The 16,626-nt window shown below is 47.6% G+C and overlaps 2 protein-coding genes across 2 annotated transcripts; both read left to right on the top strand.

The window, feature by feature from the left end:
* The first annotated feature begins 8 nt into the window (after nt 1-8).
* LOC104690933 (T-cell surface glycoprotein CD8 alpha chain-like) lies at nt 9-7,686 on the top strand. Its single transcript, XM_010402221.4, has 6 exons — nt 9-1,309; nt 1,891-2,253; nt 2,842-2,928; nt 3,326-3,439; nt 4,424-4,454; nt 6,745-7,686. The coding sequence occupies exons 1-6, from the start codon at nt 1,264-1,266 to the stop codon at nt 6,788-6,790; spliced, it is 687 nt and encodes a 228-aa protein (XP_010400523.3). The 5' UTR covers nt 9-1,263; the 3' UTR covers nt 6,791-7,686.
* A 2,379-nt stretch (nt 7,687-10,065) lies between these two features.
* On the top strand, nt 10,066-12,649 carry LOC104690810 (T-cell surface glycoprotein CD8 alpha chain-like). Its single transcript, XM_039551592.1, has 4 exons — nt 10,066-10,376; nt 10,960-11,322; nt 11,824-11,839; nt 12,471-12,649. The coding sequence occupies exons 1-4, from the start codon at nt 10,331-10,333 to the stop codon at nt 12,640-12,642; spliced, it is 597 nt and encodes a 198-aa protein (XP_039407526.1). The 5' UTR covers nt 10,066-10,330; the 3' UTR covers nt 12,643-12,649.
* Nucleotides 12,650-16,626: the final 3,977 nt, after the last annotated feature.

The following is a 16,626-nucleotide window of genomic DNA, read 5'->3' as shown; positions in this document are numbered from 1 at the left end:
TATTTTGACCCCTCCTCACTGGCCAGCACATTCACTTCCATTTTACTTTTATTTGGTCTATTTAAGATAGACATCACAAGTCTCCCAGCCTAACAAAAGCATGAATTTCACACATCTCAGCAGGCCTAACACAAGCTTTCTTCACTCACCAACACACACTGAAGCCCAGAGAAATAAACTCAGTTCCTAAATCATTTTCAGTTATTCAGCTCTGAGCCCCAATAGAAACAGCATTAAACCCAGCAGCACCTAGTTTCTGATAGACCCAGGAAAAAGGGGCTTTCTTTACAACAGGGTAAAGGGAAAAAAAATGCATATAGAAAAATGATCAACAGGAAAGCCAGGAAGAAAGAAAGAAATCAGCCCAGCCCCTTGCAGGCTTTGAAACCCGTGTTACCGTGTGTGCAAAGCTCCAGCAAGCATGGCTCACCCCCACGTGCAAGTGATCACCTGGAGGCAGCAGCAAGGGCCCCCTCCACTGAGGCACACAAGGGGTTTTTTTTGGCAGAGAGGAAGCACCTGTGGTGAGAGAGCCATGAGCTGTTAAAACAAACAAAAAGCAAAGCACACCCTGGACACTGGGCACTCCTGTGAGATTTCTGCTCACAGACCACCTGCTTTGTGCAAAGAGATTTGCAATTACAAAGAAGAATTTAACAAAGAAGAATTGCAAACAGAACAATCAAGCACCTGAAGAACCCAGCTGTGTGCCAGCAACACGTGTGCTTGGAGATAAATGATATGTATGATCTATGCCATGAAACACCTGCGTCTCACCGGGTAACAAAATCGTGTGGGCTCTGCCATCCACATGGGATCCCCTGAGTGTGCTCAAGGGTAGGAGGCAGAATCCCTGCCAAGGAAAGCGAAGTGCAGCCTGCACCAAAAGCATGGGACTCATCCATAACTTCTGTGGAGCTGGGGCTGCTGTGGACCCCCAGAGGGCTGGGGACAGCAGGCTGATGCTACCTCAGTCATGAGCGGCATCACTCTGGATCTCTAGGGAAGTCATCCAGGAAAAACCTTGAGGCACCATTAAGAACTGATAAGGATAAAAGAACCCAGATTCTGATCTAGAAACTAATTTCTGCAGAAATACTTTTTTCCTTGTTATGCCACAGATGCTGAGCATCAGCTCCTTACCCAAGAGGGTCCGGATGACATCACATCCTCCCCAAAGAGCGACACAGCCTCCCAAGTGAAGGGACAAAGATCATCTCAGCTGCACTGCACCAGCCCCAAGCGCAGACACCCCAGGAGAAGATGGACAGGCCTCCTGCCCTGCTCCTGCTGCTCGCTCTGGGACTCTGTGAGTACCGACACGGGGTTGTGCAGCCCCTCCACCGGGACGGGCAAGGAAAACCCTTCCACTGGATCCAATAAAATGTGATAAATAGTTAAGGGGGGGGGAAATCAAACCAAAAGGGCTGGCTTTGAGGTGTGCTCAGTAGGTTTGGAAGGAAAGGTGGCATCACCTCAGCCGGCAAAGGGCAGCCGGAGGGGTGGCTGCAGCACCACCCTCCCTGGGAAGGGAGACTGCTCAAATGAGTGGCTCTGGAAGGGAGGGAGAAGGGCAGAAAAAAAGAGGTTTATAAGTTAAGAGTTTATAGGGAGCTTGTATAGCTTATCACTTTGGAGAAGCAGGGAAGGGGTAATGTCCCTGAGAAGGCACTGGAAGGGCAGCACCCACCGTAAAAGCCCGGGTGGCTGATTGCTGAGCACCCTCCTTGCACCAGCCCAGCAAGGACTCCAAGAAAACCTTCACATCATCCAGACAGCGCGGTCTTCCCTCTGCATTTGTACCTCCAGCCCATGGCCGGGGAGGGAAGTGTCCTCAGAGAACCCTTTTAGTCTTCCCAAGAGCTTCCAGCAAGGATTTCTCTCCTGCAGGCTGCCCTGGGATCCATGGCCAGTCACTTGAGATGAAAGTCAGGTCTCCCAAGGACATCACCCAGCTCCGCGTGGGACAGAGGCTGGAGCTGGAGTGTCAGACTGACAAGAACAGTGGCGCATTCTGGATCCACCAGGACAAGAGTGGGACCCTTCACTTCATCGTCTTCATCAGTTCCGTTTCCCGGACCACATTCAGCAGGGATCAGAGAACATCCCCTCGCTTTGAGGCGAGCAAACACAACTCGATCTATCTGTTGGTAGTGAAGTCTTTCACACCGCAGGACGAGGGGAACTATTTCTGCATGATGAATTTCAACCAGATGCTGTTCTTCAGCCCTGGCCAGCCTGCTTTCCTTCCAGGTCAGCAACACCTTCACCCAACCTCACTCAGCCCTGACAAAATGCCCAGCACCTCCTGCCCATGCCCTTTTTCACAGCTGTCTCTCCCACAAACCCCATTTCCCTCCTTGCTTGCCCAAGGCATCCTGTGACCAACCCACTCGTCCTCCTGCCAGAGGCTCCCTGCTTGCCACCTCTGTTCCTGGGACTGCTCCTGCCCAAAGGCAAAGATGACTGGGCAGACCCAGCATTGCCTCCCCATCCTCACTTCCCCATGCCACCCATGGCTCTGAAGGGAGAAGGCTAAAGCAAAGTCCACCACCCCCTGCTTCCTCAGCACACACAGCTCCCAAAAGTACTGCCAGGCTCAGGGGCTCAGGCTTTCTGAGCATGGTGTCAGAAAGTGAGAAATAAGGAGGCTGCAGCTCCCTACTGGCTCTTGGGAGACCCTCCCTGGGGGAGTCCCCCTGAAAAACAGGCTCCATGAAGCTGTCCTGGAGCTGAACTCAGGAGCACCTGTGCCCTGGCAAGGTTAGGAGAGCAGAAGGGCAGGAAAGACCTGTTTTATTGTATTTCCCTACCTTCTGAATTAATCCATTTCACTTATAGTCACCACGACAGTGGCACCCACCACACGTGGACCCATCCCCAAGCGTGGCATAACTGAGGACTCCAACCCCAAGACTCCGGATCCAGGTAACCTGAATGGAGGGAGGGAGAGGGGAAGGGCTGGACTCTGCTCCACTAACACCAAGGGGGATCCTGCAGGCATTTTGGGATTGGGAGGGAGAGAGAAGATCCACAGAGCTTCTTTATCACAGATGCAAGGATTAAATTCCAGCATTTCATCCAACCTAATAAAGGCTAAAGATGATGTAAAAAGCACGAGCATGTCCCATGCCTGGGCACACCAGGAACAGGGGAGGGAGGGTAGAGCCTTGGGGGCTGGGGCTGCTTTTAGCCTCAGCAGGAGACGAGAAAACTTTTGCCCACATATTCTCCCTCAAGTCCCCAGGAGAATGACTGCACCAGAACTGGCCGTAACACCGGCCATGAGCACCTGGTGGACCTTTCCTCCTCTCTATTCCTGCAGACAGAACGCAGGAACATCTGGATTTCTCCTGTCACATCTTCATCTGGGTCCCCTTGGCAGGTGCCTGCCTCCTGCTCCTCATCGCCCTGGTGATCACCATCGTGCTGTGTCGACGTAAGGCTCACCACAACCCCCTCCAAATGCACCTCTGGCCTGAGACCACATCCCTGTCCCTCAGGGAGATAGACGGATGTTCTGGCTGCTTTGGGAGGCAGCAGATAACCAGAACACAGTCAATGCAAGAGAAGGACCACTGCTAAAATCAGTGTCTGTATTTTAATCCTCATCAGAAGGATTAAGATGAGAAAGAATTATCAACTTAGAATCATAGAGTCAGGAAATTATTTATGTTGGAAAAGACCTTCAAGGAAAAACCATACATTAGGAAGAGACAGTATTTACTCTATCAACTGTCTTGGCTCTACCAAATGGGTGTCTCAGAGGTTAAAGTCCCAGAGCCTGAAACATTCTGACCTAACTCGGTAAATATGCTCCAGTAAATGCTGAGAGTCCCATTAGCAGCTCAAGCTGGAACCAGATGAGAAACTTCATTACATTATGATCAGTGAAAAGACCTCAGCTATAGTCAATTTCAGCTTCAGACCAAGCCCCTGAGGACGGATTTTTACCTTGATCTGAAATTAATGGCTGGACATTTTATTTTGCTGCATCCACCCCAAAGGAACAACACAGAGGCTAAGATAGGGAACAGCATCATTAACTTAGGTGCATGCCATGTGGCCTCATTGCCATCACCTGCTGTAGAAATAATTGCTGCTGAGGGATTTTCAGCAATGTGCCAAAGTCACCAGAGACAGCAAATAGAAACAGTTCACCCTCAGTGTTCCCAGGCTGACCCTGCTGCTGCTACCCACCCTAAAGATGAATTCACGAGAATATTTAAGTGGATTACTGGGGTAACATGAGCTGCAGCACCATTCCCTGGCATGGATTTCCTCAAAAATAGGCTTGGTTTATCCATTGTTAGTCTTAAAGATATCAGCTTCTGGGGAACACCAGCCGTGCCTCACCGGAGTGGTTCTTTCCTGAGCTGGGACTTAGTACCTTTGAACTAAAACATTTTCTCTCTTTTTTTAGGAACCAGAAGACGAAGATGCAGGTGTAAGAGGTGAGTGACAGGCATTGGCATTTTTCTGTTCAACTTGGCAACATCTCACCCTCAAGAGATAAAGGAGGCTGGTGTCAAAAGGCAACCTAAAAATTCTTCATCTGATAGAAGGTGGTTGGGAGGGGCCTGAGTAATGACTTAAGGGCAAAAACAGAACAGAAGCTTCTCCTGTGCTCTGTTCTTGGTTTTGTTTGGGGCTTTTTGTTTGTTTGGAGGTGGGTTTTTTTGTTTTCATCTATTAAGTAATTCAAATCACTGAGCTCCAACCCTGCAGCAGATATGAAACAGAAAGACAGGAGGTGCTTGTGGCAGCCCAAAAACTTTGTGCATCACCCACTTCTCATAATTATCCGTGTTTCTGTGCTCCCAATGCACCACTCCCAACTTCAGCCTGAGGGGGACTGTATTTCATCCCTTCCCATCCCCAAAACAGTTCTGTGATTTCATCACTACACATTCAGATGTCCCCATGGATTACATGCGAGTTCCTGGATCCCAAATCCCCCTCTGCACCATTTTGGACCAACAGCACCATGGCTTCCTGCCTCTGTTTCCCGAACAGGCACCAAGGAACAGTAGCAGAGAGGCTGCTGCAGCCTGGCATGACTCTCCTGAGAAACACTGGTGCAGACAGCAATAGATTGAGGGGTAACCCAGTTTCTAGGGCACACAGGAACCTTTTCTTTATGCTTTCCCTCCTGCCTCCCAGCCCACCCCTCACCCTGAGTCACCAGGAAAACAAGATCAGCATGAGAATTGCAATTCCTCATTTTGGAAGAGGAAATGCCTTTGCTCACACACATTTTGCTTCTGCAGATTGACCTCCCTGCAGCTGGTTTCTCACCTCTCCTGCTCTGCAGGAAACCACTTCTACACTTTTGCAAGCCTTGTGCACCCTGGGGCTTGTGGCAAGAGAGACACCGAGAAATCCCCACTACTGCTCAAGGGCAGCCAGGGCTGGGCTGGTGCTTGGAACAGCTGGGTTGCCAAGAAACTTTGGAACAGCACGTTCACACCTCTGAAGCCTCATTCTTTGCCAGTTAAAGCATCTTTTAAATCAGATAAATTCCTGGTCCTTGTTATACATCCATGGTTTCACAGTAACAAAGGAAATTGTTGTTTACTTCTCCAAATTAATACAATCATTCAGAAAGAACCTCTCTCCCCACCATTAGCAGAAAATGGATCCCTACAAATTTATTTTTCTTTTAAAGGCAGGTTGTATTTTTTTTTTACCTGTCTGTGAAAGGGAACAGACTGTCATTTTCACAGGGGATATTTATTACACCCAGCACCCTCCTGATCCTCGCCTGCCTTTCCAGGGGAGAAATGATAAGGAAGAGTTCTTTGTGCAGCCTTGTTTAGGACTGTGTTTGCATTCTTCATTTATCTCAACCCCTGTTGCCAGCTCTGTGCAGGGATGATCTGTCTCTGTGGGGAGAAAAACACCCTGCAGAGCTCTCCAGTGTTGCCCTGATGCAGTGGTCATTAGACAGGGGTGTCAGGAAATCACCTCCTCAGGATGGCTCTCCTGCAGCAGCCCTAACTTGACAGAGCTGTGCCTTTAGCTATTGTAGCACATTTCAGTTTTTGTTTAGAGACGAAATTCCTGCTGCTCTGAGCAGCTCCTGCTTATTGAAAGGAAGCTCTTTGGAAGTTCACAGTGTAATTCACTCCATTAAGGAGCACCCCAGGATCTGGCCTGCAATCCTTGCTGGCAGCAGCAGGATTCATTTTCCACCACCAATTAATCTGCCCTGAAAATGGGTGCCAAATCCCCAACTCATTAGATCAGCATAAAACTCTCCGTCGATGGACACCAGTCATTTCTATAATTCCGTGTGCACGTTGACTCTCTGGAAAGCCTCCTTTCAAACTTCTCTGCAGGCAACACGTTCCAACAAGAAAAACTCTCTCTGAATTGATAACACCTTGTCTAACTCAAAAAAAACCCTGCAAACCCTGAGCTCTTCTTTCTTCATTTCTTTCTGAATGTGGAGAAAGGTATAATGACAGGGCAGGAGAATGCAGAAGTCAGAGGTAAATTTTAAAAGCCCACTTTACTTTTTAATTGATAAAAGAATTGACCATCAGTGTATGTTGAGAATATCCTTCTGGTGCCTGTCACTACTGGAAATGGTGGCAGATCTTTCCCTTGCACAAAGATGATTTAGGGACACTTTGCAGCCTCCTCTTGGAGGTCCCTGGCTACAGCCCAAGGCTCAAGGAGCCTTAATTGCCTTTTTGCTCCTGTCCCATCTGAGTAAACCAAACCCTCTTCTCTCTCCAGACCTGCAAACGGGAAGCCCCCCACAAAACCCAGGACCCCAAACTAACACAAATCAGCATCTGCACCTTCTGGCTTCTGGATCTTCTCCCGGGAGCTATCAGCACAGAAATCCACCTCCTACGTTATCCACAATGTGACTGCACCTCACCCACTCTGCCAGATTTGAAGAGACAAGATCTTGGGAGCACAGGCACACAGACAAGCAGCAGCACTTCCCTGTGAACCACAGGGGAAAGCACAGCTCCTTCCAAACCCTGAGCTTCTCCTGTCAATGCCCAAGGCCAGAGGCCGTCTCTCTTCCCAGTGACGGGGTTCAGGCACAACAGCCAGGCCAATCCTGATGCTGATGTGCCTCAGTGAGAAGCTGATGAGAAATAAGGACTTGAGCTGGACCTCTGCTCAAGGCTGTGAGCAATTTCCTCCCAAAATGCAGCCAAAGGTGGAATTTGCTACACGATGCCTTACAGATTATTATCCTCACTCAACACATCCTCTTGTTGTGGTACCCTCTCTCCTGGGGTTTTTATTGTTTCATGTAATGGAATATTAGACTGCACTGAGAAGCTAAATATGGATTAAAGGGCCTTATTTTGGAGGTTTTTACAGGGGGCTAAGGTTCACTGTTCACCTCATACTAGCCTGGTTCTGCTGCTACCCCCAACCCACCTATCTCTGCAGGAGTTTGGCCCCAGCAAGGAAAGCGGGATTTGCTTTCTTTCTGAGGGAAATGGCTGAGGGATCAAAATAAAAAAATCTTTGTCACTTGTTTTGGTTAAACAGCACATTTAACATGTTGATTTTTTGAGGACAGGCTACTGCAAGTTCTGTTACAGGCTACTGCAAGTTCTGTTTTTTCAGCTCTATATTTCATGTAAATATTTCCTTAGTACACTTGCAATTCAAGAACTGAGACAAAAAATAAAATTATTCTAGTCAGATTCATGACCATTATTGCTTTCTTTCTTCAGTTCCTAGTCTCACAAAAGCTAAAATCCTTCAGGAAGATAATAAAGAAGTGTTTGAGAAAGTGTTGGGTAACAGAAAAGCCAGTGATTTATACACCCTCTTGAGCTTTAGGATGGCAGACTCCAGCTTCCAGCTTACCACAGCCTAAAATCATCTAAAGGTATCTTCCCAGGGATTTGCTGATGGGCTCAGTAACACTCCCACATCCCAGGAAGCTGCCATGAAAGTGCCTGAGATAAAGAGTCTGCGGGTACTCTGGAATTCCTGTCACGGGGATGATAAAAACCTGGCAAAACAAGGAGTGGAAGAAACCCTTTGATAATGTCCTCCTCTGTAAAGAAGATAGGAAGGAGAGAAAATCAGAGAAAAACAAAGTTCTTCCCAACTTACTTGTTTGTAAGAATTTTTAAAGAAATACAAAATAATTTGGGACTAGATGAGTGTATCTGAGCAATAGCAGGCAAATACTGAATGACAACTACATGGCTCTACATACACTATGAAGAAAAAATTAACAGAAAAGCCTCAAAATTTGGGATATAAGAACAATTTAATTGTTGGGTGGTCTCTTACTGAATCAGTGAGCTAAAAGTTTACCTTAAAAAGCTATAGGTTTTGCCTCACTATTCTCAGTCACTCTATCCACTTTTTCACATTACACATCACACCGCGTTCCTGCAGCCCAGGCAGAAGGGCAATGTGCTCCTTCTGCTCTGGTGCTGATCCCCACACAGAAATCTTCTTCAAGCAGATGAAGAAATAGAAGCAGGATCTGTTTGCTTTGAGGGTTTTATTTGTTTCAGAGGGGGTTTTTTGTTGTTTGTTATTTCAGAACACACCTGATCACTTTCAAGCCCAGTGCCAAATTCAGGAGGCTCTGGGATGGCTCCTGCCTCCCTCAACACATCCTCACACTGATCCTCCAACCCACACTCTGCAGGCCACAGTTCACACAGCACCAGTGACCCTCACACATCTCAGCAGCCCAGCAACAGCTTTCCCCACTCACCAACACACTCTGATGCCCAGTAATATAAACACAGTTCCTAAACCATTTTCCATAACTCAGTAGCAGCACATAAGCTCTCAGTAGCAGCACAAATAGCAATGGCATCAAAGCCAGGGGCACCTGGATTCTGACAGACCCAGGAAACAAGAGGCTTCCTGGGAAAGGGTTAATTAAAAAAAAAACAAACAAAAAAACCCAAACAAAAACCTTACACAGAAAGATAATCAACAGGAAAGCCTGTGTGTGCAAAGTTCCAGGAAACATCACTCGTCCCCCTGTGCCAGTGGTCACCCAGAGACAGCAGCAAGGGCTCTCCACTGGAGCACTCAAGGGGGTTTGGGGCAGGACAGAAGCAACCTGTGGTGAGACAAAAGAACCACAAGTAGGTAAAACAATAAGCAAATTACAAATTCTGGACTAGACACTAATTTCTTCAGAAATTCTTTTTTCCCTCAACGTTTTGCCACAGATGCCAAGCATTGTCACTTTACCCAAGAGGGTCCTGATGACATCACATGCTCCCCAAAGAACGGCACACCCTCCCAAACCAAGTGACAAAGATCATCTCAGCTGTGCTGCACTGTCTCCAAGGGCAGACGCCCCAGGACAAGATGGCCTGGTCATCTCATGCTCTGAGTAGCAGCACCAATATCAAGGGCATTAAACTCAGCAGCACCTGGTTTCTGACAGACCAAGGAAAATAAGGAGCTTCTCTGCAAAGGTGTAATAAAAAAAGAAGAGCAATCAACAGGAAAGTAAAGAAGAAAGAAATAAATCAAACATCAGCCCAGCCCCTTGCACTCTGGTGAAATGTTTCTTTCCGTGCATGAAAAGGTCCAGGAAGCATCACCCATCCCCATGTGCAAGTGGTCACCTCGAGGCAGCAGCAAGGGCCCTCTCTGGTGAAGCATAGAAGGGTATTTTTGAAGAGCAGAAGACCCTGTGGTGAAAGAAGAGAACCACAAGTTTTGAAAACAAAGAGAAAGCAAAACACTTGTGCAAGGGGCAGTCTCAACAGGTTCCAGCTCCTAGACCAACTACCTTGTATGAAAAGGCTTTTGCTGAGCAATAGCAAAGAAGAACTGAACAAAGAAGAAGTGCAACAAGAACAATAGAGAAATACCTGTCTGTGTGCCAGAAACCTGTGCTTGGAGACAAACCACACCTGTGGATCTACACCATGAAGCACCTGTGTCACTGTGGGCTCTGCCATGCACATGGGACTCCATGAATGTGCTCAAGAGAAAGAGGCAGAATCCCTGCCAAGAAAAGCATTCTAGGGCCCGCACCAAAGGATGGGACTGGTCTGTATCTTCTGCACAGAATCTGTGAGGAGGGAACAGCAGGCTGTGGTGCCTGATCCTACTTCAGCCATGAGCAGCATCACTCTGGATCTCTATGAAAGTCATCCAGGAAAAATCCTTGAGGCGCTTCTAAGAAATGATGAGGTTAAAGGAACCCAAATTTTGGACTTGAACTGAATGTGTCCTGATGGTGGGGTCCGGATGACATCACATCCTCCCCAAAGAGCGACACAGCCTCCCAAGTGAAGGGACAAAGATCATCTCAGCTGCACTGCACCAGCCCCAAGCGCAGACACCCCAGGAGAAGATGGACAGGTCTCCTGCCCTGCTCCTGCTGCTCGCTCTGGGACTCTGTGAGTACCGACACGGGGTTGTGCAGCCCCTCCACCGGGACGGGCAAGGAAAACCCTTCTATCAAATTCAAGACATAGGACTAACTAGTTAAAGGGGAGGCAAAAATCAAACCAGAAAGGCTGGCTTTGAGGTGTGCTCAGTAATTGTGGGGGGAGAGGCAGAATCACCTCAGCCGGCAAAGGGCAGCCGGAGGGGTGGCTGCAGCACCACCCTCCCTGGGAAGGGAGACTGCTCAAATGAGTGGCTCTGGAAGGGAGGGAGAAGGGCAGAAAAAAAGAGGTTTATAAGTTAAGAGTTTATAGGGAGCTTGTATAGCTTATCACTTTGGAGAAGCAGGGAAGGGGTAATGTCCCTGAGAAGGCACTGGAAGGGCAGCACCCACCGTAAAAGCCCGGGTGGCTGATTGCTGAGCACCCTCCTTGCACCAGCCCAGCAAGGACTCCAAGAAAACCTTCACATCATCCAGACAGCGCGGTCTTCCCTCTGCATTTGTACCTCCAGCCCATGGCCGGGGAGGGAAGTGTCCTCAGAGAACCCTTTTAGTCTTCCCAAGAGCTTCCAGCAAGGATTTCTCTCCTGCAGGCTGCCCTGGGATCCATGGCCAGTCACTTGAGATGAAGGTCAGGTCTCCCAAGGACATCACCCAGCTCCGTGTGGGACAGAGGCTGGAGCTGGAGTGTCAGACTGACAAGAACAGTGGCGCATTCTGGATCCACCAGGACAAGAGTGGGACCCTTCACTTCATCGTCTTCATCAGTTCCGTTTCCTGGACCACATTCAGCAGGGATCAGAGAACATCCCCTCGCTTTGAGGCGAGCAAACACAACTCGATCTATCTGCTGGTAGTGAAGTCTTTCACACCGCAGGACGAGGGGAACTATTTCTGCATGATGAATTTCAACCAGATGCTGTTCTTCAGCCCTGGCCAGCCTGCTTTCCTTCCAGGTCAGCAACACCTTCACCCAACCTCACTCAGCCCTGACAAAATGCCCAGCACCTCCTGCCCATGCCCTTTTTCACAGCTGTCTCTCCCACAAACCCCATTTCCCTCCTTGCTTGCCCAAGGCATCCTGTGACCAACCCACTCGTCCTCCTGCCAGAGGCTCCCTGCTTGCCACCTCTGTTCCTGGGACTGCTCCTGCCCAAAGGCAAAGATGACTGGGCAGACCCAGCATTGCCTCCCCATCCTCACTGCCCCATGCCACCCATGGCTCTGAAGGGAGAAGGCTAAAGCAAAGTCCACCACCCCCTGCTTCCTCAGCACACACAGCTCCCAAAAGTACTGCCAGGCTCAGGGGCTCAGGCTTTCTGAGCATGGTGTCAGAAAGTGAGAAATAAGGAGGCTGCAGCTCCCTACTGGCTCTTGGGAGACCCTCCCTGGGGGACACCCCATCCAAATGGGCTCTATGTAAAGTTCCCCCCAGCTGAGCCCTTTGCTGTGCACAGGAACAGCAGTGCCCGGGTAGGAGAGAAGAAAGGCAGGAGAGTTACTTCACTGTATTTCCCTACATTCTGAATTCATCCCTTTCACTTATAGTCACCACCACTGTACCAGCAGCCACCACACCAGGACCCACCACACCAGGATACACCACCCAGTGCGGCATCACTGAAAAGGATTCCTGCCAGAAGACATCAGATCCAGGTAGCCTGGATGCAGGGAGGGAAAGGGAAGAGCTGGATTCTCATCACTGATAACAAGGGGCATCCTGCAGATATTTTGGGTTGGGGGAAGAGTGAAAATCCATACAGCTTTAGCAGAATAGGAAGGATTAAATTCCAGTGTTTCATCCCCCATAGGAAAGGCTAAGGATGATGTAAAAAGCATGAGCACATCCCATGCCTGGGCACACCAGAAACAGGGTGCAAGAGGGTAGGACCTTGGGGTCCAGGGCTGCTTTTAGCCTCATCAGAGGACACAGAAGAGCTTTTGGCCAAGTGTCCTTCCTCCAATGCCCAAGAAAACACTGACAGGAGTAGAACATCTCTGCAGGCCCAGGGGAAGCTCTCTGCCTCAGGCACGCCAGGCAGGGCCCTGGGCAGCTCCCTTGGCTCCACCAGAACTGGCAGTAACACCAGCTGTGAACACCCAGTGGACCTTCCCTCTTCTCTATTCCTGCAGACAGAAGAATGCAGGAAGATCTGGAGTACTTCTGTCTCATCTTCCTCTGGGTCCCCTTGGCAGGCCTCTGTCTCCTGCTTCTCCAGCTGCTGGCCAACACCATCGTGCTGTGTCGACATAAGGCTCACCACAACCCCCTCTAGGTTCATCTCTGGCCTGAAACCACATCCCTGTCCCTCAGGAAGATAGATGGATGTTCTGGCTGCTTTGCAAGGCATGGGATAAACAGGTCAATGCAAGAGAAGGATCCCTGTTATCATCACTGCCTGGTATCTTCCAAAAAATCATCTCCACACTTCCAGAGTGACCTTCCCCTCCCACTCCAGCTCTTTCCAAAGATTTTATACAAATGAGGTGCAACAATCTGACTGCAGCATCAGAGCTTCTTTCCCAACAAAAGGCCACACATTATGAATGGGAAGCTTTGCCTTGAAAAAGTATTTTCTCTATTCAGTGTCGTTGAATGTGACAGGTGACACACACCAAAATTAAATGTATAAACATTGAACAGAAAGCCGTTCAGAAAACTGAGTGAAAGCATTTTTCTGGATTTCAATCCCTGTAAGTTTTGTTATTCTTCCTAATTAAATTACTATGTCATGACCCAGAGATTAATTTATTGCCTGTTGTAGTGCTTGGGAGCCTACAGGACAATCATGTGGGGAGAAGCAGGACATAGGTATTTAAATTCAAAAAAGCATTTCAATAAGATGAACACATGCACAACAAAGTCCTCACTACTGCATTGAATCCTACTGTAGGATAAACAGAGAGAAATAAAACCCCAAGCAATAAAAAAGACCTATATTTGGGCATTAACTGATGTTACTAACAGCGATGCTCCACCATGCAGTGCTGCACTAAGACCCCAGTCCTGAAGCAATATTGATCCAGGCAAGTTCTTCTTGCAGTGAAGAACTGGAAGTAGGAAATCTTTGGGTTTGGTTTTTTTGGTCATTTTGTAGGGCTTGCTTGTTAGTGCTTTTTCTGCAATCTTTCATTTGCACAGGAAATCAACGTCCAGAAAAAGAATTGCAACACTGACAGTGGTAATTACCCCCCTGAACACAGCTCCAAATCCACTGCACAGTGGAATCTTCCCATTTTGGACCTCTAGTACCACTGTAACAGACATAATGAGTTAGCATAAGCCTATAAGAGAAGGGAGTAGAAAAGCAGATCCAGCTCTCCAGCTGTGGGTTTTCTGTGAGATCCTACACATTCATGGACTGCTGCCCATCCCAAGATACCTGGGGGTAAAACTCGTCCTTTTGTCTCTTCTTACATGAGGTTTTCTATCACTGAGCTCCTTAAATTTTAGTATGTTTTACAAATATACCCAATACGCTGCACTGAACTGCTCTGATTCCACCTTTGCTGCAAAAGCAGCACAATCCTCTTTGCAGACGGTCAGAAGGCTGAGGGGGCCAGAACAGCTTGGAGCAAGCACTAAAACCCTTTTGTAGTCACTGCCCCAGTTTCTCCCTGAATACCCCAAAAATTACCAACTTCACCACGGAAGCCTCCAGCAGAGGCAGTGACCCAGCACAGCTCTCCAAAGCAACACTGACTTTGCTTTGCAAGCTCTTCATTCCTCGTTGATCAGCTCACGTTCCAGCACAGCTCAGCTTCACCCAGCACTGCACCTTGGATCTAAACCTATGGCTCAAAAGAGCCTCTGATGTTTTCCATTGACAGGTGGAGCTGAGGAACAATATTCTTTATAATCCACTTACAATCTGGATTTTCTTTAGAAGACCTTTGCACCCCTACTAATAAGGTACCAGTAGAAGGCAAAACCAAAACCACATCTTTTGTACTAAAATGTTAAGAAGCAATTGCAAATATAAGTGCAGCAGTGAGAAGGGAAAGTCCCAAGAGCAACTCCAGCCCTGCATGCATACACCTCTAGCAAATCATGCAAGTTCAGAGCAGACTGGATGGGTTTGTGGTCGAGTGGCAATGTCTGGCCAAGGAGCCTGGACTGCTGCTTGCACTAATAAAAAGAGGAGGACTGGCTGCACTGGAGTCCAGAGAAGCAGCTCAAGGGTGCTTGCTTGTGCATGCAGGAAGCTGCTGTTGGACAGGCCCTAGACACCAGACAGCTTTTTGCTTACAGCATATGGAAGAAGTTCTAGTTCCACAAAAAGGAGACTGAGCAGGGTGCAGAGGCAAAGGCTGGAAGCTGCTACAGGCTGACACAAAGCAAACTGGAGCCTGGCATAAAGAATGACTTTGAAAGAGGAGCAGAAGGAATACATTTGTTCAGAGCTTGATGGTTACCTAATTGCACACTTGCTCTATACTAATAATGGAGTAGCTCAAAACTCTCAGAATCTGATGGGCTAAAGACAAACAACCCAGGAGTTAACACTTAATGGTGGGGAGAGCAAAAGCTGTTGCACAACCTAACCACAACCTCAACTAATAAAGGAAAAAAGAGTACAAGATGGTCACTGAAAGCCTATGAAGACGAGGCAGGCATCAGATGCCCCCAAAACAGAGCATCCAGAATTTGTTGATAAACCCCTGGTTCTACCCCATCCACAGCTTCACTTACTCAGTGAACTTTTCTGAGTGAGCACGGATTTTGATAAATAAGCTCCAGATACATAATACAGCCAAGATGACCCCACCAGAGCCAGTAACTGGACTGGTCAGTTAAAGTCACTGTGTCTGTTCAAGCCTGTATTTGACAGATGACCTCCACAGGGAAGGCACCTAAACTCCACCCAGACTCCTCAGACTAATTCTGTGGTGCATTTTGTGCAAGTGCTTGGAACCATACCCTTGGTGCTGTTTCTGCAGCATTCAACACAGAAAAGCAGATTTAGGCAAGGAAAAAAGTACAAAAAGCCCGTGGAAGAACAGTAAATAGGCAGTGAAACACAACCTTCCTGTAAGTAGGTTTCTTTCTTCTGATTCATCTGACATCAAATCTGTTTGACATGCAGGATCAGCACAACCTATCCATTCTGATCATTGCTGATTCCCATCCTGATCTGTGCTGAATAAATTGACTACATGTAAATTTTTGTCATGGGAGATCAATCACATCTGTTTGTGTTCCACATTCCTGGAAACCTCCCAGGCAACTTAGAAACCTTGCAAAATACTGAATTTACTCTCAGTTCTGAGGGGAAAAAACTGTCAGTCAAAATAGCTATGTTCATATATTTATTTCCTCTCCCCCCAGGCAAATGTCTCATGGATAATGTTCAAGACTTGAATGGAGCATTCAAGGTGCATTATTTGCACCTTCCCCATCCCCTTGTTTCTTAAGCAAAGTAAAGGAAAAGTTACAGCCATAACCTGACAGTAAGAAGGAGGAAACCAAGAGCAGCGCCACCAGGTCTGAAAATAAACACAAGGCAGAGGAAATGCAGGAGAAAAGGGGATCTCCTTTTTACAACTGCTGAACTCAGGGAAGGTTTGCTCACTGCAGCCCAGGTCACAGCACCCACCAGCTTCTGAGTCTGCAGCAAAGCACCAAGTCTCTCTGCCAGTCTGCACTGCTGTTCTACAACACCCTCCAGAAAGTGAGAAGTTCTGAAGTGGAATAGGAACTGGATACTTCCAGGGCTTTTGCATTTGAATACATAGATACAGCTGTCCTGTAAAAATTAGTTCAAGTTAATGTGATCCAAAACACCAGTTCCTACATATAGGCCCAGCAGGACTCAGTAAGAGCTTATAAGAGGCCGTAAACAACTCCAGTTTCCGTATTTCTCTGCAGGACTGCCAATTTAATGCAAACTTGAAGTCACAGAGAAAGATTAAGTCACTCTCATCTCACATATATACATTTTTGTAAAGCACTCTTCCTTTTTACATACTAACACTTGAATTAAATTCAGAGTAGTGATGTAACACCACATTACAGTGTTACTACAAATCATTGCTGCCACTTTTATTTTTTTCTCTGGTTCTCAAAGCTTCTTTTCCTATTTCTCTTATTCACAAAAGGAAAATAGTAAGAACTGGGATGTATTAAAGAGCATTATATCCCTCCCTGCCCAAGAGACAAATCAATCTCCGAAGTGATAAGCACAGAAAGAAAAACTGTATCTTGCAGTGGGCAAACAAACCTTGCAAGGAAAATCTAACCCAAACTTACTGCCTTTAAC

Source organism: Corvus cornix, chromosome 4, assembly GCF_000738735.6.
Source record: "Corvus cornix cornix isolate S_Up_H32 chromosome 4, ASM73873v5, whole genome shotgun sequence".
In the NCBI taxonomy this organism is placed as follows: Eukaryota; Metazoa; Chordata; class Aves; order Passeriformes; family Corvidae; genus Corvus; species Corvus cornix.
This window is presented reverse-complemented; position numbering and strand designations above follow the sequence as displayed.